The 22,685-nt window shown below is 54.4% G+C and overlaps 1 protein-coding gene across 3 annotated transcripts in view; it reads right to left on the bottom strand.

The window, feature by feature from the left end:
* Positions 1–22,685, bottom strand: part of FBLN2 (fibulin 2) — a 98,988-nt gene that overhangs the window by 52,069 nt on the left and 24,234 nt on the right. For all 3 annotated transcript variants that reach the window (XM_072784987.1, XM_072784986.1, XM_072784988.1), the window contains one exon: positions 7,168–8,523. In XM_072784987.1, the coding sequence (XP_072641088.1) occupies positions 7,168–8,464 (1,297 nt within the window). In that variant the 5' untranslated portion in view covers positions 8,465–8,523. The remainder of the gene's footprint in view (positions 1–7,167; positions 8,524–22,685) is intronic.

Raw genomic sequence — 22,685 nt, 5'->3', positions numbered from 1 at the left:
ACATCCACACCATGGAATGTTATTCAGCCATAGAAAGGAACAAAGTACTGACGCATGTCGCAACATGGATGAACCCTGAAAGCATTATGCTAAGTGACAGAAGCCAGTCCCCGAAGACCACATATTGGATGACTCCACATCCAGGAATGTCCAGAATATGCAAATCCACGGAGACAGCAAGTAGCTGTAGCTTGGTTGCTGGGGGCAGGGGGCTGGGAGGAGGAAATGGCAAGTGGCTGCTACTGGGTGTAGGGTTTCTTCTGGGAGTGATGAAAATGTTCTAAAACTGGAGTCCAGTGATCTCTGCACAACTCTGATAAAAACTACTGGACTATACACTTTAAGGGGAGACTTGATGGTGCGTGAATGTATCTCAATAAAGCTGTTCTGAAAGATAGAGGACAGTTTTAAAAATAAAATACAGAAACCCACCATAGGCCTAGCCCTGCCCCTGCCCCATTTCCTTCCAGTGCTCTGTGCTCTGGGGCCAACAGACACCAGGAGGGCCCAGCCAAGGCCATGCAGACCCACTTGTGCCTCCAGGTCCCCCATGGGAGCCATGAGCCCATCCCTCCACTAGGAGCCCGCAGCCCCTGTCCAGCTCTCTTGTGACCTCCAGAAAAGCCCCCTCCCCTCTCAGGATCCCAGTTTCTCATCCATAAAAGAGAATGACCACACAGACCATAAGGTGAAACTCTATGCCCTGACAGGTACCCCCGGTACAGGACCCGACCCAGCTGCCAACCGGAGCCAGGCTGGTGATGAAACCAAGGACAGCTTGCCCAGCAAACTGCAGAGCACCCACCCAGTCTGAAGGGTGGGGAGCCTTCACTCAGCAACCCCAATGGCCCGCCTGTGGCACATGGGCCTGGTGTGCCCGCAACTGCCAATGTTCTGGGAAAGCTAGAGAACTGAGATATATGTGAAATCTTCTGATTTCAAATTATTCACAACAAAATTCTACTGCTTATAAAGATGCTTTGCAGAAAGAAGCTAACAGTGGACTGAGGAGAGGACCGTGCGCCACATTAACAGGACAGTGGGCAGAGGTGCAGGCAACGCTGGCCTGTGTTCTTGCTCCACGCAGGCCTGGCTCCTGACATGTTCGTCCTCCCGACAGCCTCAGGCACTTGTAAACATGCCATTTTGTCAACAAAGAGACTGGGCTCAGAGGGGTGATGTCTCAGGCCCCAGATCATACAGTGAGTGGTGGGCTTCAGACCAGGCCTAACTGTGGATGTGGGGAGCCCAGGCCCCCGGGTTGCCTGTCCTATTGCTCTCAGCAGGCCCCATACAGCCCTAAGCATAGTCAGATACCCCATTTCAAGGCCCCGTGGTTTGGGGTGATGAGAGGAAGGGCTGGCTGGGCCCTCCTATTGGCTCTCCTGGCGGGGGCTCTGCTGCGGAGCAGGGCCTCAGCCTCCACGGGGCAACTCCATCCTCTGCCTGCTCTGGGGGCCTGGAGCTCTAGCAGGAGGTGATTATGTTGCACGGGATATGAGCTCAGGTGTCCGAGGTTGCAGCCTGCTTCCCTCAGGCCCCACACAAATCTCCCACAGGCCAAGACTAGAGAAGAGAAGGCAGGGTCTGCAAGGATCCTCCAGGGACAGGAGAGTCTGGGAAGGTCCCTCTCTCCTGTGCCCCTGGAGTCACAGCCTGGTGGTTATGGGCGAGGCTGGGGGGTGCTGGGCAGGGGGAAGGGGGTGCTGGAAACCCACAGACATTGGGAAGGCCCATTGCCAGTCCTGTGTTCTCGTCCTAGCACCCAGAGGGAGCACTGCACTACCCAAATAAGATCACCTCCTGCCTTGCACCTTCAATGGCTCTCCACTGCTTTTGGACAGACTCAAATATTCACCTTGAGGATCAATACCATCATGGTCCCCACCCCTCCCCAGGTTCATACCACTCACATAGCCTCCTTTCAATCTCATGTACTCCCTCCGACTACAGAGCCTTTGCATGTGCTGTGTCCTCTGCCTGGAGCACCCTCCCCTCTCTGCTTGCCACCTATCACTCAGTCAACAAGCCCTAGTGCTCAAACATTACTTCCCCCAGGAAGCCTTCCCTGATCCCCAGAAGAAGTCAGATCCCCCAAGCCAGGCTTAGAGAGCACATCCACCTCTGTCCTCACCCCTGGTCATGGCTCAGAACGTCACACTCATGTGACTATTGGGCTACCTCTCCCTCTAAACCGTGAGCTCCCCAAGGGCAGGGACTGTGCGGGGTTTTGTTCTACACTGTACGTTCAGCATCTGTCACGGCCCGTGCCCACACCGGGCACACAGAGACAACAGGGATGAAGACATGAAGAAACACGTGGGAAATCTGGATCTACCTCCACTCCCTGTGCATATGTTCTCCGACAAGGGGCCCGATTCCTCTGCTGTCAACGAGGGATGGGGGCGGCAGTGAGGATTAAAGGGGTTAATTATCACAGCGCCTATAACGGTGCTGGCTCAAGTCACAAGAACTACAAAGCATCTGCAATTAACAGAGTTATTTGAGTTTTAAAGTTTCTCTGTTAACCAGAATGTCAAAGCATCCAAAGACCCCTGCCCTGCAGAAGCTGGTTACTTGAGGGTCCCGAGGAAGGGGCCCCTTTCCTGCCAAGCGGTCTGGGGGCCCACTGAGGTTTTGCTGGAGACCTTCCCAGGAGGGAGAAACTTGGACTTCCTGAGGACCACCTGCCCCAGGGCGCCCTCCCCTAGGGCCCAGAAGGGCAGCGGGAAGAAGTCCCTGGCTCCCGCCTCCATCCTGCCACCCCAGCAGTAGGCAGGGAGGGCCCTCCCACAAAGTCCCCTGAGTGACAACAGACATCGGACCCCCTCTCCCCGGCCCAGGGAGCCGGGCATGTGGCTTCCATTAGGCCACATCTGGACATGCTCAGAGGCAGCCAGGATCCCTGGCACAGCTCCGGCTCAAAGACAGGACCCCCACCCCAGCCGGGCCTGGGGCAATGGCTGGAAACCTCCTTCTCCAGGCCCCAGGGCTGCCATGGCAACATGGCGAGGGTCATTTCCGGCTCCATGGCCCGCCTCTCAGCTAGCTCCCCTGGCGGGCAGGGCAAAGCTACCTCCCCGGCTACTCCCCACTAAGAGCCCCTCGGTCACTAGGGATGCCCAGCCCTCCCCCCACAAGGTCCCCACATCCTGGAGGATGCTCCATCGGGCCCCTGACCCCCACCCATCAGGCTTTCCACCACCCACCCTTCCTGAGCTGTGCGTCCTCAGTTATGGCCATGAATAAATCTCTGTGTGTGCTTGTCCACTGAACACCCTCGGAGGGGAGAGGCTGTGCTGCCCCACTCACAGGCGCAGCCCCAAGCACAGACAGGGGCCCACAAACATCTCTTGAAGAAGCAAACAGGTAAAGGGGCAGCCCGGGTGGCTCAGCGGTTGAGCTCTGCCTTCGGCCCAGGATGTGATCCTGGGGACCCAGGATCGAGTCCCCCACTGGACTCCCTGCATGGGGCCTGCTTCTCCCTCTGCCTGTGTCTCTGCCTCTGTGTGTCTTTCATGAATAAATAAATAACATCTTTAAAAAAAAGAAGAAGAAGAAGTAAACAGGTAGAATGAAGAGTGGAGGGTGACAACCAGTAGCTAACATTTTTAATTACTCAGCAAGAGCTATGCTCTGTGCCAAGCACTGGACATGAATCAGCTCATTTAATCAAGACGCCCCCACGAGGCAGGGACTCACCTGCGGCTTACTAATGGAGAAAAGGAGGCACAGAACTGTAAGCCACTTGCCCAAGCTGAGCAGTAGTGGAGCAGAGCATGGGAGCCGGTGGGTGACAGTTGGACACGTGGTATGGAGAGGAGGAAAGGTGGGTGGGGGTGGTCAATGGCAGGCTAGCCCTTGTTGATCTGGCCAGAGCCAAGCTCCCCTGGCTCGCAACTTCCCACACCTTCCTTTCCTTGCACACCAAAAAAACACAGCTGCCTGTCCATGCCCTGTTAATTAGCTCTGGGCTTTGCATGTGCTAGGCCCTCCACCAGGACAGCCCTCAAATGGAGTGGGGGACACCAAATCAGGGGGCCTCTGCCCCAAGCAGCCCTCATCAAAAGCCACACCTCAAAATCCATTTGAGAAAGCACAGGGCAGAGGAAAAAATAACTAGGGCTCCTGAGAACAAAATCAGTCTCCAAGATTCCAAAGGCCCAGAACCACAGAGAGGCCTCTGGAGCTAGAGGCGGGGGTGAGGGGTGGGGGCTGTGTCTATTTTGAAACCCTGGGAGGCTGCAACCCAAACTCGCTGCATGCACCATGCTCCAGAGCCAGGCCCGCAAGCTCTCCCCGGGCACACATGTACTTCATTACAGCCCCCAGCTCACCCCACGCATGCTCCCCACATCCTGCAGGCTCAGGGCTGGGTAAAGAGGAGCCCCCTAGTTCCAGCCCACCAACTCCCACTCTGCAACCTGGAGCCACTAGCCACACCTCTCTGACCTTGACGCGCTCAGTTTTAAAGAAGGAGCCCACCTCCCCAGCTTGCGGAAAGGATCAAATCACAGAAATGGGGCCTGGCACCTAGGAGGTGCTGAGCAAGGGCGAGCTCCATGCCCTACTCACCATAATTGGGCTGGAAGGAGAGCCATCTTGGCTGGCGGTCGTGGGGGGCTGATCCTCCTACTAGGTCAGGAGGAGCCTGCAATTTCACCCCCTCACTGTGTAGGTACAGGCTTTATGCAGAGTCTATGCCCAGCAAGGGCTATAGTACTTGACAGTCGGGAAAACGGGGCCCCAGCCAGGTAAAAGACCTGCCCAAGGCCACACAGCCGTGGGCAGAAGGGTGGGCTGCAGAAATTCCAGAGCCCCCTCATGCCCCCTCCTCCAGGAAGCCTTCCCAGATACCACCCAGGCATCCCACTCTCGCTGCCCCAGGCCTGTGGACATGGGCCGTAGTGGTTCATTTCTGCCTCCCCAGGGCCCACCAGGGCCTGGTCACAGTTAATGCCTAATGAAGGTTTATAGAGAAGGTTTACATACGAGATTGAACAAGACATAGATTCTCAGCTATAAGGAGGGATCTCTAGACGAGCAGACAACTGCCTAAGGTACCCTAAGAGGTGAGGCAGGGAACCGGGGAGTGGGAGTGGTGACAGGATCAGACAAGGCATAAAGATTCAAGGAAGGCTTCCTGGAGGAGGGCAGGGAACAGTGTGAGCAAATGGGTGGAAGAGAGGGGATATGTCAGTATAAGGTGTTTATGGGATGGCAGGGAAGCTAGGATGAGAAAGGATGGTAGAGGGGATGGCCAGAAAGCCCCCAGCGATTCGCTCATTTATTTACTCCGTTATTTACAGAGAGCCAACTGTGTTGCCAGGCCCTGCTGGAGGCCGTTAGGCATAAGCAGAGAAGATGACGGGTATGGTCCCTCCACTCATGGCACTAACATTCCAGTGGGGGTAACAATGTTAAACAACTTAACTAAGTGCTATAATGTCAGGTATTGCTAGGAAAAATTAAGCAGGGTAAGAGGACGGTGGAATGCTCTTTTAACTAGATGATCAGAGAAGGCCTCCCTGGGTAGGTAAGCTCGAAAAGAGAGCTTAATTGAAGGAAGGAATGAGTCACATGGACACCTGGGAGAGCATTTCAAGAGCAAGCGGCAAGTGCAAAGGCCCTAGGGCTGGAAGGTACCTGAAAGGGGCTAGGAGGCCAGTGCTAACCAGAGTGGGTAAGGGAGAAGCTCAATAAGAGCTGAGTGTTTATGCTCCACCCCCAATGTCATATGTCAAAAGCCTAATTGGGGGGTGGGGGGCCTGGATGGGTCAATTGGTTAAGCATTGGCCTTCGGCTTGGGTCATGATCCCAGGGTCCTGGGTTCGAGCCCCACGTCCAGTTCTCTGCTCAGTGGGGAATCTGCTTCTCCCTCTCCTCCTGCCCTCCCTTCGCTTGTGTTCTCTCTCTCTCTCTCTCTTTCAAATAAATAAATAAAATCTTTAAAAACAACAAAACCCTAACAGGGATGGTATGTGGAGATGAACCTTTGGGGATGTAATTAGGCCATGGGGGTGGAGCCCTCATGATGGGATCAGTGCCCTTCTAAGAAAAGAGGCAAGAAAACCAGCTCCTTCTTGGGATCTCTGGGTGGCTCAGTGGTTGAGCGTCCGCCTTCAGCCCAGTGCATGATCCTGGAGACCCGGGATCGAGTCCCATGTCGGGCTCCCTGCATGGAGCCTGCTTCTCCCTCTGCCTGCGTCTTTGCCTCTCTCTCTCTCTCTCTCTCTCTCTCTCTCTGTGTGTGTCTCTCATGAATAAATAAAATCTTTAAGATAAGAAAAACCTGCTCCTTCTCTATGTGTCTCAGATGAGCTGCACCTTCGCCTGCCACTCAAGGAGCAGAGGGCCCTCACCAGACACCACATCTGCCATCACCCTCATCTTGGACTTCTCAGCTTCCAGAACCATGAGAAATGCCTGCTAAGTCCATGGCATTGTTGTGACATCAGCCAGAACAGAGTAGGACAAGGGTGACGGAGAGTGGTCTGGGAGGTCACGGGGCTGACTGCGGCAGAGCCTGCAGCCTTGAAGAGAGCCTTGGCCTCTACTTCAAGTAGGTGGGAGCCACGGCAGGGTGCTGAACAGAGCAGGGACGAGAATGACGTGTGTGTTGACAGGACCCCTGGCCGCAAGGGGCGGCAGCCCTGCTACTAGGCTCTCGTGAGGAGCCTCCACGGGAGACCACATCTCTTCCGCTGTCCCCTCAGAGACCAAGAACACAGCCATGCCCAGGTGCTACTGTCAGACGGGATGTGAGCAAGCAGCTGCACCACATGTGCAAGACTCCCTGCTTCCTGCCAGGGCACCTGCAGATCCCACTGGGCCCAGCCTGCACCTGAGCTGAGCCCTCCTGCGGGAACTCCAGCCCTGATCAGGTGCATCTACCAGGCCCCCAGGTAGCCCCGCACCTTCACCAACAGGGACCTCACCCCTCCCCGCCCACTCCACCCCTAGGAGTGCAGCCAGGGAGAAAGCACCATCTCAGAGCCTCCGGGCCTGGAGCGTGGGGGCCGGGCTGACTGTCCCCAATCTGGCTCCATAGACCCAGCTCCCCCTGCCCCAGGCAACAGTGCAGAGACCTGGGGGGCACTGACGGGGGCCCTGAGGCTGCCCTTCCCTGGGCTGAGCATCCCTGGAGAAACCAGAATAGGCTCTTACCTTCAGGGTCACCTCTGGGGACAGAATGAACAGAGTTAGGGTCTGTGTCCTCCGCTGGCTGAACACGGGGCAGAACCGGTGGCTGCTTGGGCACTTCTTGGGTGGGTGGGACCCAGGGTGCCTCCTCGGGAGATGTGGTCAGGACAGTGTGGGTGCTGGGCTTCGTCGTGCCCCCGGGAGAGTGCGGTGTGGCCTGTGATGGGGGGACGCCGGCCGTGCTGGACTCCGGGATGGGCCCGGCTCCCTTCTGCCCTGCACTGCGAAGGGTGGCCTGGGCGTCTGGGATTAAGTTCTCTTCAGGCCCCACTCCCGCCGCTGCCGTGCCCTCTTGGGCGGGGAGATGAGGCCCAGCTGGGTCCACAGTGGGCAGTCCATCCAGTCCCCGGGGGCCACCTGCGGCGGGCTGCTCCCTGACGGCCAGCTCTTCTGCCCCGGCCTGCCCCTCGCCCTGGCTGTCCTCTGTCACTCTCCTGGCTTTGGTTTGCACGGGGGCCGGGGGACCCAGGGCAGCAGCCGCCGTGGGCCTGGGGAGGGCGGCCGGCCAGGGGGTGTCCTGGATGGCGGAGGACGGCTGACCACCGCCTCCCAGCGCGGCCGGGCCCCCTGCGCCTGCCTGGAGCTCGCCCGCCAGGGCCGCCGCAGCCTCCGCCTCAGCCACCTCCTGGTCATAGCTGTAGGGATCTTCGTAGTGTCGCTCAGGGTCACCCTCCTCAGCATCTGAGAAGTTCCCAGCAGTGGCGGAGGGCGCAGCCTCGGCATCTCCGCGGCAACCAGGTAGCCGGTAGCAGATGAGCTCACCGCCAGCGTCAGGACAGTGGCAGGCCCGGCAGGGTGGCAGGTGCGCGGTGTGGCCGGCAGCGTACTTGCGCCCGGCGTGGACACAGCCCACCTGGCCGCACTGCGGGCAGCTGTCGGCCACCACCACTGCCTCAATGCAGTTGGGGGGCAGCTCCGGGCACAGCATGAACTGGCAGCTGATCTTGCCGCCGCCGGGGGGGCAGGAGCACTCGGTGCTGCCGAAGTCCACAAAGTAGGACTGGCCGGCGGGCACGCGGCCACGCACAAAGCCGCCCTGCAGGCAGTCATAGTACTGGTAGCCCTCGCAGGCACAGCCCTGCTGCACGCACGTGGCGCAGCAGGCGCCCGGCTCCAGCGCCTCCTCGATGCAGTTCTCCAGCGGTGGGCACTCCACACCTGTGCAGTCCTGCCTGGGGGCGGCCCCGCCGGAGCTCGGGCCCAGGGCCAGGGCCAGGGTCAAGGCCAGCCAGGCTCCCGCAGGCGCCCGGAGCAATGCCATGGTCCCGCGGCCAGTCTGGGTGCCACCTCGAGACGAACTGCCTCTTCTCCTGCAAGGGCCTGGGGGAACCGGAAAGAACACCTGTCAGCACTGCAGGGCGGGGTGGGGGGGCCCGCAGGTGCACACACGCCAGTACCTGCACGCGGCAGGACGGAGCCCTGGCCAGCTTCACCTGCATGCGTGCACCCCTGTAATACTGCACACGCACATGCTTCCGGGCACGTCTGCTCAGATGCACAGACGGGGGCATCCGCAGAGTCGCCAGCTCGGGGCCACTGACACCCCCCAACCCTTGCCTGCCTTCTGACGCATGCCCTCTGAGTAGGAGCCTCCTGCCCACAGCCTCCTCCATGGGCCAGGACACCACTGGTGGACACACACACACGCATGCACATACACACACACACACACGACCATCCAAGTAACATCTGTCCCCGTCAAAGTCCAACTTGATAGCCGGCCATCCACTGAGAAGCCTGGCTGCCAGCCAGAGGATATGGTCAGGTGGATGCTGCGCAGGAACAAGCCCCGTCCCGGGCACAGCCAGCCAAGCCTCCCACCAGAGCCCTCAGACCGCCGGGCCCAGGAATAGCCCCCAGCAGAGCCCCTGCCCTTGGACAACAAGTTTAGCCACAGGGGAGGCTCCTGCCAATGTCCTCAGCTGCCTCAGCAAATGCTACTGCCCTTCCCAGAGTTATTCTAGATACCTTCTGTCCTTAACACCCCCTGTCAGTCCTGTCCACTCCCCCCAGGAACAGCTCTCCACCCTCTGGCCCCCACCCCAGCCCCAGCCTCACCTCCCATCTGCCCTGGGATATGCCCTCCATGCCCTCTGCAACCCCACTCAGCAGACCCCTAGTGACCTGAGAGCAGCTGACCCCAACACACCGCCGCTGTGGCCCCGAGCCCTGTGGAGCCTTCCCTGCAGCAGGGAAAAGTCTGTGATCCCAGTGGGTACCGCCCTGAGCCTGCCCTCACTCCCAGACAGGGCTCCTTCTCCACCTACCGCAGCGAGGCTGAGCTATTGTTTGTTTGCAGTCACTTTGCTAAAACTGTCTGACTTCCTAAAAAATGGGGGGGGGGGGGAATAAAGTGACATCTCTAATATTTTAAGTGTTTGTCATTTCAAACCTGTAACTATAAAAATTTCAAACCTTTACACATTCAAACAAAAAAGAATATGATAATGACTTCTTAAAAGTTTCTGACAAGAGGAGGGAGGGAACAGAGTGCAGAGCCACCACTGTTTCTAGAGGAAGCGGCCTCATGCTGCTGCCCCCTCCCCCCTCCCCCTGGAGGGTAAGGGCCTGAGTCCAGGGGACAATGACAGCAACTCCTCCGACTCTTCTGCACTCAGTTCAGCGGGACCTGCAAGTTTGCCTCTGCCAGCCAGTCACCCAACACCGACTGAACAGGCCCTAAGTGCTGGGCACCTCTAGAACTGGGGGTTCTCAGCAAAGGAATCAGCTCTGTGGCCATTGTGCCAGCAGAGAGGCTCTGATGTGGGGAGGCAGGTAATAGACCCACTGAATGCCCGGCAGTAATAAGCACAATGGAGAAATAAATGACAGAAAGCAAGGAAGTGGAGCAGGAAATGACTGGGACTGTGGGAAAGCCTATTTTAGCCAGGGTGGTCAAGCAAGGCTTCTCTAAGGAAGTGCCATTTCATCTGAGACCTGAGTGAATCACAGGAGACAGCCATGTGAATATCTGAAGGTTAAGGCATATCTGCATGTCAGCCTACCCAACAGCAAGTGCAAAGGGCCTGAGGCAGGACCAGCAGAGGGCCACCATCGCTGAGCACATGAGCAAGGATGAGTGAAGTAACAACAGTCAGATCAAGCAGGGCTTCTGGCTCCGGCAGGGGCTGCTGGGAGCTGTGGAGTCTGGGACCACCAGACGGGACTCTCTACTCACAGGGATTCACCCAGCTGCTATGTTGAGAACAAGGGAGCTAAGCAGGGGCAGGGAGACCAGGGAGAGGGCATGAGATGGCCAGGGTGGCAAAGGATAGGAGGCAGGAGAGGATGAGGGGAAGGGGAGTTATTTCAAAGGCAGAACTGACAGGATTCGCTGACAGGCTGGATGGGGTGTGACAGGAGAGGAGTCTGGGAGGAGCCACCGAGGTTTGGCCCAAGGACCTGGGAGGATGGAGCTCTGGCTTCCCGAGGCAGGGAAGGCTGCCGAAGGAGGGCCTGCAGGGGGACGTGCAGCCCAGCTGGGGCCACGCCAAGTTTGAGAAGCCCAAGGAAAGTCCGGATGAATCTGGTAAAGCCAGGAAGGGACATCCCCTTTCCCCCAGCCGAGAAGCCACCTCAGGAAGGGGGGCTCTATAAGCACAACGAGGAATCAGGAACTGGCAGTAGGTTTCTGAAAAAGAAAATTCAAATTTCTGACTCCTCTTGAAAACCACCGAGCCCTAGCCACTTTGAGATGTCACACAGGGGATGGGTTCCTGTTCCCCACAAAGCCTGTGTGGCCTCATCACTGACTGACACATGTTGGGTGTGCTTGAATTCAGGGTCCCCCCCCAGGCTCACCCCAAAACTGGGGACCTCATGCTCATTCCCACTACGGTCTCCAGCTAGAAGAATGGAAGCATGGGGCTTGTGGCATGCTGCTCAGAGCCTCCTGCGCTGTCTGAAGGTTGTGTGACCCCCTGCGAGACAGCTAAGACCCACGGAGATGTGTTCAGAGGAGGTGGCCCAATGGGGAGGGGGCCTGGGCCCCTTAGGGTGCCTCAACTAGAGAAGAGAAGCCTCAGAGAGCCCTGGTACATCTCCACAAGCTGCTCTGGGAAGGTCAGGACCCTCAGGTGTGTATGAAGGGTGGGGGGCATGGGGGTGGATCCCAGTTCCGCATGGGAAAAGCTTTCTCCAGGTCAAGCATTAGACCAGGCTGCTAGGGGGAAGGGATGAGCTCCCTGTCCTTGGAGATAAGCAAGCAGGGCTGGAGACACACAGGTGAAACACAGGAGGGCACAATCTCTACAGCACTGGTTCTCAGATGCAAACACATCCCTCCTGGAGACTCCAGCTGCTGTTTCCCACGGCCCCCACAGCAAGTGGCCCCCTTAATGTCTGGCTTCTGCAGACAACCCCCCTTTCCAATCTAAAAAGAGGAGCCACAAGGGGAGGGGCAGAGCAAGGGAGCCTGACCTCCCTGCAGGGGGGAGCCCCAGCAGCCAGACCATGGTCACAAACAAAGGGCCTCCAGCCAGGCTGCCCAATGCCTGCAGACTGGGCCATGCACTCCCAAGGTGGGAACTCCTCAGGGACAGGGGAAATGCAAGGTCAAACCCGCACAGGTCCTGCCCTATACCCACCACCCTGGCAGACCGAGCTAATGGATGCATATTCAGAATAACAAGACTGTGACTATTACAAGGCCAGCTGGCCTAAGTGACCAGTGGGATGGACACCCTGGAGAGGCCTGGATATGCAGTTAGGTCCACAAGTATGTCCAGTGAGCTCTCCAAAGAAATCTGCAGCAGGTCCACATGCCCACAGTAGACACCCGGTATTCGTCGGCTGGTAGGTGGGGGACACACAGCAGGGCGCAGACCACTGTGCTGTTACCTGTCCCTGGAGTCACTCCCCTCCCTCCTTCACCCTGCCTCCACCTGGGAGGCTGAGCTCTCCAGCCCGTGTCCAGGAGGCTCCTGCACTCCTCCATGGCAGCCACTGACAGCACAGAGGGTGGGCAAGAGAGGCTGGGGTACCTATTCCCCATCTCCCTCCCCGCCTTCCCTCAGGGCAGGGGTCTGGTGGTGGCTGCCCACTGCTCTGCCCAAGGCCACAACTCCAGTTGGGTGACCCTGCTGGGTTCGGAGAGCTGCCTTTTCCCCTGCCCCTGCAGGCCCAGGGCGCTAAGGACTCCCCACCCACTAGAGTTCCCCCAACCCTGCCCACACCTCTGTTCTAGGTCTCTCCATTAACCACTCCTCTGGGAAACCCTGGAAGCCCCCCCCACACATACACACTCCATTTCCTGCTGGGACCCTGACAGACACTTTCCTGTAAGGACCCCACCGAACACTATGTCGGTGATTTGCTGTGCAGAGAGCAACAAGGTTGGACCTTAAAAATAGAGCACCAAGTGGAACAGGTAAGAAACAGAACAAGCTAGCCCAAGGTCGTTCATGTGGAGTAAAAATACACACATCCAAGGTAAAATACACCAGTTGCAAAACACAGGCAAACAGATATGCACTGAGCAGAACTGGATGTAGCCATAGTGGGAAAATGGAATGGTGTGGGGAGCAAAGATAATGGGAATAAACCGACCAATAAAATAAAAGCAGGACCCTGCAGAGACCAAGATAATGGTGTGTTATTAGTTGAGAACTGTAATTAACTCAACTATTAGCGCCTGAGGTCTAGCTAGAAAACCAAGAAGAATCCCACGTCCTAAGTGGGCCCCTCTACAAGCAGGAACCCCACCAGCCTCGGGGAGGATTCAGGTAGGGGGGCCCTGCACCCAGCTCCACGCTGGGGCATGGCCACATGACCACACCTAGCCAACCCACAAAGCTCATCCCCTCCTTCACTGCAATTGGCTGAGGGATGGGCCTGGGGACACGGGTAACCAGTGAGACTCAGAACTTCAACTGCCCCCATAGGGGAGTGGCAGTGGGGATACTGAGGCACCTGGATGAGGCCGGGTGGCTTTCACCCGGGTCTCTGAGAGCACAGAGCCACCAGGGAAGACGTGTGACCACCCTGCTGGTGAGACCACATGAGCCCAACATCCATGCCTCCTGCATACAGCACTGGGTATATGGGTCCATTCTGAAGGCCCCCATCAGCCCAGATGCCAGGTGAACACCACAGACATCCCCAGCTGATGCCAAAAGGAGGAGCCAAGACCTGCCTAAATGTCTGAGCAAGTTATATGAATGCTGTTGCTCTCAGCTGCCAAGGATCAGGGTAGTTGGTCATGAGGCAACAGGTAACCAGAACCACTGGGATCTAAGCAATTAAACACAGATGATCTGGAGATGGGAGATTCCGCAGGACAAATGTCCCCTGCCCCTTCAGCACATGAGAAGAGCAGGCAAAGGACAAGGCTGCTCTAGATCCAAACAGACCTGAGACAGAACAGCCCAATTCGTGTGGGAATCCTGATCAGCCCTGGGTGTGAACTAACCAGATGAGAAAGCCATCTCGGCTATCTGTGGGGTTCCAAGGACGGACCAGGGACCAGCCGATCTTTCTGTGAGGTGTGACGGCTGCCAAAGCTGGTATGCTTTCAAAATTAATACTTTCTCCTTCTTTACTAATCTTTTCTTGAGCCATCATGCCTATAATATGCCCTAACATATGTCAGTGTGGAGAGCAGTCAAAAGCAAAATGGCCAAATGTTCACAACTGCAAAATCTAGGTGATGGGTGTCTGGTGTCCCTTCTGGTCGTCTCGGTTTCAGTCTGCCACTCTCCACAATGAAGGGCTACGGTCAGTGTGTAGGTGGGGCTGAAGGCCAGGAAGCCACCGACACTCACATGTGGAAGTGCACCCAGCTCGGTGGGGTGGGTCTTTGACTCCCAGAGCTGGAGGTCCCGGAGAGGGCTCCAGGCAGGACCAGCGGTGGGTGGAGGTCATGGTCCAGGCTGCCACAGCTTTGGTCTCTGTGGATTAGACACCTGCTGGGCGGGGAGAGGGGGCAGCAAGGACTCTGCTGTAGCCCAGGGTCAGGTTCTCACGAGTAGGGGTGGGTGCATACTTAGAAAGGGTCTCTTCCCAGGGAGCATCCCCTGAGACAGGTGTCTGAGCACAGCGTGGAGACACGCCTACTCTCCCTCTGTCCCCCACCCCAGGGCATGGGGGGAGGGAGGTCTCTGGCATAGCAGAGTCAGAGGTACCTTGGGGTGCTGCTCCACCCTCATCCACCCTCCCTCACTCTGGCTGCAAGCTCCCCTCTCTGCTACCCTCGCGACTGCTGCCCCAAAACTCAAACACAAATCTCTGCAGTAAGCTGGCACCACCTCGCACAGCTCCCATCTACAGCGGGCCCAGATGAGAATTCTCTGGGCTGCCAAGGCCATGCTGGCGCCCCCCTCCCCCATGGCCCTGGGAGATACTGATTCATCGCGGTGCTGTTATCAAAAGTGGGGTCTGGTCTCACATAGCGTCAAATCACAAGATAAGGAAATGCTTCCCTTCCCTGGGCCTCTGATCCTTCTGATCCTGACATGAACAGGCTTGCCAAAGCTAGCAAATAAAAACACAAGACATGCAGTTATCGGGGAGCTTCAGATAAGCAATGCGCAAATGTTTAGCTTAAGTATGTCCTGTATAATACTGGGGGTGTGCTTATTCATTGCTTATCTGAGATCCCAATTTAACTGGGCATACTGCATTTTCACCTGACAACCCCAGACAAGAAGAAAAGCTCAGGTTGGTGCTGGCATGGCTTCAACACTTTCTAAATATTTGCAGGGGATCTCTCTTTTAAACAAGAGACAGCTATATCAAAACACTGGGACTTCCAAGCAGCGGGGGATGACAGAAGAGAAATAAACATACAGGACACTTGCAGACACACTAGTTACAACCATGTGAGTCATCAGGACCACCTGGCCCTGCTCCTCTCAGATGCCTGCCCCAAACAGCTCCCTGCTGCCCCCCAAGTCCAACCAGAGGGTGGTCACAAGCCAGCCTCACGGTCCACATTTGAAAATAGTTGCAAATATTATAACATTTCAATGTCATTAATTTATAATTAATTTAGTGTTATAACATTTAAAATCTGAATACTTTGCACCGAAGTTAGATGCCCCCCCCCAACTTCTCCAGGAAAACTAGAAGGTAGGACCTGCTGGCAGGGCTTCTCTGGTCCATGGCAAGTCCACACTCACTCCCCATTGGCATCAGTGGGTTCCCAGTTCACTATCCCCCTGGACTCCCTTGGGCCTTGGGCTTCTCTTATCTATACCCAAAGGAGGGAGGCCCAGAGGAGTTCCTGCTCCATCCTGCCTAGGGTCGCCTCCTGAATATCCTGGTCTCCTGGGGTTGGACCCACCTCTTCTCTAAGTGGCAGACAGGGGGATTTTGCCCCCTTTGCAAGGTACCCGCTACTACCCAGGTGGCCCTAGTAGGCCACAGTATGTCAATCCTATCAGATTCCAACCACATCCCACAGTCATACAACATACACAGTGCAGGAGGGAATGCAGGAGCTACATGCTGTCTTAGACCTCAGAGGAGGAATCTGGCATGGGTTCTCATACACATGACTTATTGGCCGACAACTCCTGGAAGAAGGGAAAGGGGCACAGGAGACAAAACTGGGCAAAGATGTGGTGTTGGTTAGAGTCTGGCACTAGTCTGATTCCTGGGGAGCACTGCAGTGTGACTGGCACCCCAGGGCTTGTCCCACTCACGGATCTGAGTCAGTCACTGGCGAAGGACACAGTGGGGTGAAGAGGGAAGGATCACTTCCCAGGCACGTAGTGGGAGGCAATGCCTGCTGGCCATGGGTAAGCACCTGCAGAAGGATACAGGTGGGACCCATTAGCAGCTGACACCTGGAGCACAGGGGATGAGTGCACCTCCAGGTGAGGGGGACCAGGTGGCTACAGTGTCTCTCACACACGTGCACATCCCCCCCACACAGGGCAGGAGCAGATAAAACAGTGTAGTCCTAGTAAGTGTCCCCAAATATATCTTTAACTTATTTTTTTATATTTTATTTATTTGAGAGAGAGTGCACAAGCCAAGGGGAAGAGGCAGAGGGAGAAGCAGACTCCCTGCTGAGCAGGGAGCCCAATGCAGGGCTCGATCCCAGGACCCCAGGACCATGACCTGAGCTGAAGGCAGATGTCTAACCCACTGAGTCACCCAGCCGCCCTATCTACCTTTAATTTATAATTTAGTCTGAGATCACCCCAGGCTCAGAAAGTAAGAAAGTATGTACTAAAAATAGTATTTGCATACCCATGCTCATTGCAGCACTATTCACGATAACCAAAAGGCAGAGGCAACCCAAGGGTCCATCAACAGATGAGTATTTAAATAAAACATGGTCTATACCTAGAATGTAATATTATTCAGCCTTAAGAAGGAAGGAGGTTCTGACACTGGCTACAACACGGACGAACACTGCAGACATTGTATTAAGTGAAATAAGGCAGGCACCATAGGACCAATACTGTAGATCCCACCTTTATGAGGTCCCTGGAGTCATCAAGTTCATCGAGACAGAATGTAGGACGGTGGGGGCCAAGGGCTAGGGTTGGGGTGATGGGGAGTTAGTGTTTCATGGGGACAGAGTTTCCATTTGAGAAGATGAAAATGTCCCAGAGATGGACGGTGGGGGTGGTGGCACAACAGTGTGAATGGACTTGATGCCACCAAACTACAATGCTTCAAAATGGCTAAGATGGTCCACTTTCTGATTTTTTTTAAGATTTTATTTATTTATTAGAGAGAGAGAAAGGCAGAGACACAGGCAGAGGGAGAAGCAGGCTCTATGCAGGGAGACTGACGTGGGACTTGATCCCGGGTCTCCGGGATCATGCCCTGGGCTGAAGGCGGCGCTAAACTGCTGAGCCATCGGGGCTGCCCAGTCCACTTTCTGTTATGTGTATTTTGCTACAATAAAAAGTAGAAACACATGCACTGTGGAGCCAAAAGTGAATAATGAAAGAGCTCAGAGAGGAGAGGAAAGAAGGAAGCACACTGAAGGCCCCACAGGAAACCAGGGCTGCTCCAGACACTCCCCCTGCTAGTAAGCTTCCCGGCAGCCAAAGCCAGAAGGGAAATTAGAGGATGACCCAGTGCTCCTTGTCGGATCAGAGGAAGTCATCTAGTTCATCGGGAAAAATAAACTTGTACTTGGCACAGAATGTCAGCAGGGGTTTTAGCTGTTGGTTAGGTTCATACTATCCATACTCAACTATCACTTCCTCAGTGCCAAACACTGAACTCAGGGTTAGCACACTCTACAGGTAGGGAAACTCAGGCCTAGGAAGGGTAAATGATCTGCCCACAGTCATATCACCAGTAAAAAGTGGCATGGGGATTTGAACCCAGGTCTGTCTTGCTAAGGGAATATAGCCAGAGTCCTTTACCTCGTAGATTATTCATCACACGGCTGCTACCCGCCACCTCCTATTACAGGGACTGGGATGTGACAGTTGAGCAAAACCAACAAAGCTCCCAAATGGGGCCAACATTAGTGGAGGGAAGAGACAAGGAACAAATGAATAAGAAGATACTATAGGCATCATGAGTGGTCACAGCAGGGGTGCCTGGGTAGCACAGTTGGTTAAGCATCCAACTTTTGGTTTCAGCTCAGGATGAGATCTTGGGGTCCTGGGATCAAGTTCCACGTCAGGCTTCATGCTCAGTGAGAGTCTGCTTGAGATTCTCTCTTCCTTCTCCCTCTGCCCCTCCCACCTATGCATGTGCGCGCTCTCTCTCTCTCTCTCTCTCTCCCCTCAGATAAATAAATCTTAAAAAAAAAAAAAGTGGTCAGGACAGCAACCACATGCAAGAGATGACATTTCAGCTGAGACTTGCCTGGCAAAAAATGTAGTGGCTATGCAAAGATCTGGGGATTGATATCTCAGGCAGCAGTAAAAGCATGTGCAAAGGCCCAGGGGTAGGAACCAGCTTGACACATTGTGGCTGGTATGCAGGGAACAAAGAAGAGAGCAGGATGTGGTGAAGTGAGCAGCAAGAGGAGAAAAGATGGAGGAAGGGGTATGAAAATCAAGGAAAGAGAGAAGCTCCAAAGAGGAGTTCCATCAGTTCCCCATGGTCAGTGCCCCTAGAGAACAAGAGAAAGCATCCAGAACATTTAGCAGACACCATTCCAACAGTGGGGTGGGGGCCCACACCAGGTCCAGCACACTGGGAATTCAAGAAACAACTACAGGGGTGCCTGGGTGGCTCAGTCAGTTAAGCATTCAATTCTTGATTTCTTGATTTCGGTCCAGGTCACAATCACAGGGTCCTGGGCTCAGGCCTTGCGTTGCCTGCTTGAGACTCTCTCTCTTCCTCTATGTCTGCTCCTCCCCCGCCATGCACACGCTCTCTCTCTCTCTCTCTCTTTCTCTCTCTCTAAAAAGAAAAAGAAAGAGAAAAAGAAGGAACTATAGACATCCTTTCAAGGAGTCCAAGGAAGTTTTCATAAAGTCCGAAAACTGAAACATCATATGGGGAATACAAACATAGGAGACAAAACTAAAAGCCAAGCTGGACTGTCCACCCCAGAAGTCTGGTGATGGGCACCTGGTGGGCAGAGGAAGACAGGGAGGGACCATGGGAACTCCTGGGTGTGGGGGCTGTCCTCCTGATGTACCCAGGCAGTGGTCACTTGAGGGTATGCTGACTTTCATGTACTTTTTTTATATGTATGCTTTTATTTTTTTATTTTTATTTTTTTTAATTTATTTATGATAGTCATCACAGAATGAGAGAGAGAGGCAGAGACACAGGCAGTGGGAGAAGCAGGCTCCATGCACCGGGAGCCTGACGTGGGATTCGATCTCGGGTCTCCAGGATCGCGCCCTGGGCCAAAGGCAGGCGCTAAACCGCTGCGCCACCCAGGGATCCCATATGTATGCTTTTATACAATAAAAGAGATTTTTTAAAGAACAGAAAAAAAAAAAAAGAGCCAATTTTAGTAGTCCAAGGAAAGAAAACAAGAACTAGAGAGGGTGTTGGCAGAAGAAATGAGAAGGACAGGAAGGATGTGAACAATAGTCACAAATCACCAAAAGTAAGTAATCATGTTTGGCTTCCGTCTTTAAAGTCTTATTTTCCTTCATTTCCTCGTGGGCAAAAGTCTTCATAATCGCTGGCATCGTTTGCAAGGAGACAAGGCTGGCGGTGAGGAGACAGGTTACAGGGCCAGGGGCGTGTTGGAGAGGTGGGGTGTGGGTCCTCGTGCTGGGGGGCGGGCAGGGCTGAAGGCATAGGTGGGTGGCCTGAGACCCCTGAGGAGAGGGGAGGGGCTGGGGGACACAGGGTCTTTCAGCCAACCCCTGGTGCAAAGTACTGACGAACATCGGGACCCCAGGTGGGACACAGAGAGGGGCTGAGAGCCTTGTGTCCTCAAAGGCTCACTGGCCCCTGGGGATCGCCAAAGGGGTGAGCTCATGAAAACACTGAAAAATCATCCTTCAAGTAGAGCAGCCAGGGTATATTCCCCTCCCTGCTCTCTCCTCCCTAAAAAGAAAGGAAAAAAAAAAAGAAATGAATAAAAAGCTCCTCAAAGCCTGGGTGAGAGCTGACCCTGTATACATAATCATTAATCTCATTACCAGCATAAGCAGGTGAAAAATCACAAAGATGAATGTCCATGACTTACAATCAACCTTCAAGAAAAGAAAATATTGCTTTTGGCACCAGGAGGGAGCTGCTATATTCCTTCCCCACAAGTCACAACTCTGGAAGGAAGAAACGCTCCCAGGGAGGAGCAATGAGACACGGGCCTGCCCATGGCCACGCTGAGCTCACTGCTCTCCCCACCTGGTGTCCAGCGCCCTCTACCACGCCCGGCCCCAGACAGACCGGCCGCGTCATACCCCTGACCTCTCCCTCCCTCTGTGACAGATCCAGGCATCTTCCAGCCAGCCTGCCCTGGGCCCACCCGCAGGAGGCTTTTTGGCTCATCTCCTCTCACCCCCGCTCAAAACCCTGAATGGTTCCCTGTCACCTCTGGGCCCTTCGAGAATCCAGGAAAAGCTATGGGCAACAACCACCCACCCACCCACACACACACCAAAAAAAGGGAAAATGCAAGCAAAATCTGGTAGCAGAAACCATTCCATTGTATATTTACCCGCCTTCTAAGAGCAGCACGCGGGCTTCATTCTGGGGTCCACACCACCCCACTGCCTCTCACTATCACTGTTTCCTATTCCTGTCACAACAATGCCAAATTCAGACTTGGACAGCAGGCTAATGTGAGCTCAAGAAACCCAATTCAAGTAAGGTTTTGGGCAAACGGCCTCTCTCTCTCTCAGTATGTTAGACATGAAATGATATCATGTCAAGGATCCCTCGAGCCATCCTGTTCTCAGGTGGAGACTGTCTGAGGCTAGAGCCAACTCAAAAACAAGAAAAGCCCAAGAGGTGGAAAAACAGAAACAGTCATAGCTCCTGAGCACCTGGATCCAGCTGCGCCTAATTGAAAAACTGAATTTTACAGTGATATGAACCCAGTGTGTTAAGCTAACCTGGACCAGCTTTTCTGTCACTTGCAACTGAGAGTCTTACAGATACATGAGCATACTCCAAAAGCTGTTGTAGATCATTTTAAGGGTCCCATGGACTCCCTGGAGCTCATTCACAGACCCCTAGTTGAAGACCCCTGGCCCAGGGACATAGTGAAAACTCCTAAGAGTGGCATTCGAAGTCCATCACCATCTAGCCCCCATCTATCTTCCCAGACCCATCTCCCTCTGCTGCCTTCCATCCACCCAACTCCTGATAAACTGGAAGACTCTGAACCCCTCTTCTTTGCTCATATTGCTATCCCAAACCATGGTGTTCTCCCTTCTGAATTTCCGAAGACCCAAATCCTAGCTCCTGCTCTAAGGCTAAGCCCCAAGGGTAGGTAGATGGACAAGTGGATGGATGGATGGATGGATGGATGGATGGATGGATGATTGATGAGCAGGTAGGAGGAAGCAGATGGATGGAGGAAGAGGTGGGTCAGTGGATGGATAAGTAAACCAGTATGTAGATGGATAGCTGATGAAGAGATGGATGGGGGAATAGACAGATGGTGAACATAGATAAATGGGTGGATGAGCAGATGGCAGATGGATGGGAAAATGGGTCTATGGATGAATGAGTAACCCAGCATGTGGATAAATAAATGTCTTATGGATGGGCAGACGGGTGGATAGATGGGTGAGGAGATGGAGGATGGATGGGACGGTGGGTTAATGGGTGGGTGTATCAGTGTAGGAATGAATGGCTGAGAGGCAGCTCAATGACTATGCAGGCAATGGATCAGTGGACAAGTGGATGCATGAATGGTAGGCAGGTACATAGGTAGGTGAGCAGCAGATGGGCAGATAGAGCTAGGAAAGTTCTCCTGATGCTCAATCAGCACTCTTCCCAGACCCCGTGAAAAACTCTAGAATAAGCCAAAGGCTCTCCTATAGGCCAGCATCTCAGACAATTCTTGGCCATGTTGAATAGCTTGGAAGTATGGCCCTAGAGTCACAGTGGCCTACATTCTCAGCCCAGCTGAGCTGACTCCCACTGTTTGACCACAGGCCAGAGACTGGCCTTCTGAGCCTCATTTTCCCCATCTGTTAAATGAGAAGCACCATGCTCGGGTATCCCTGGGTGGCTCAGCAGTTTAGCACTGCCTTGGGCCCAGGGCATGGTCCTGGAGTCCCGGGATCCAGTACCGTGTTGGGCTCCCTGCATGGAGCCTGCTTCTCCCTCTGCCTGTGTCTCTGCCTCTCTCTCTCTCTCTCTCTCTCTCTCTCTGTCTCTTATGAATAAATAAATAAAATCTTCAAAAAAAAAAAAAAAAGAGAGAAGCACCATGCTCTCCTCACAAGATGCTGTGGGATGAAATAAAGAACCATCTGCAAGAGGCTAGCCCAAGACACGGTACAGTCAGAGGTGACAATAATTTCCATCCTATTAAAAAAATGTTTCCAGGCTCTAGAAAAACAAAAGGAGGCATCTTCCCCCCATTTTGTAAGATGAGGAAAATCCTCACACCAAAAGCAGACATGGGTACTATCAGCAGAGAGAAGTACAGGCCAGTTTCACTTATGAATCTAGCTGCCAAGTCCTACATAAAATACCATGCAATGGAATCCAGCAGCACATTACAGAGATAATATGCTGTGCCCAAACAGCATTACCTCAGGAATGCAAGGGTAGTTCAATATTTTAAAATCAATGCAATTCACCAAAAGAAAAATGCTATAAGGTCATCTCACTAGATGCTGGGGGGAAAGCATCAGTAAAATTTGACATTCTGTGATTAAAAGCTCTTTACTGCTCCTCCTGGTAAAGAGGATCACCTGCCAGGCTCCTATGGAAATGGATTCACCCCTCTCCTGTCCCAGAAAATAAACTGGCCTTGGGGGGATTTAATGCCCCCCCCACCCGAAGGAACAGGAAGGTGGGATTTTAGGGACCGTAGTAGGCCAGAGTAAGATAAATTTTTGGGAGTCCTCCAGAGCCTCCCAAATCTTGGCGCAGCCTCTAATCCCACCTTCTAGAGTTGAGCCCGGGGT

The sequence above is a fragment of the Canis lupus genome, chromosome 19 (genome assembly GCF_048164855.1).
Source record: "Canis lupus baileyi chromosome 19, mCanLup2.hap1, whole genome shotgun sequence".
Classification (NCBI taxonomy): Eukaryota; Metazoa; Chordata; class Mammalia; order Carnivora; family Canidae; genus Canis; species Canis lupus.
This window is presented reverse-complemented; position numbering and strand designations above follow the sequence as displayed.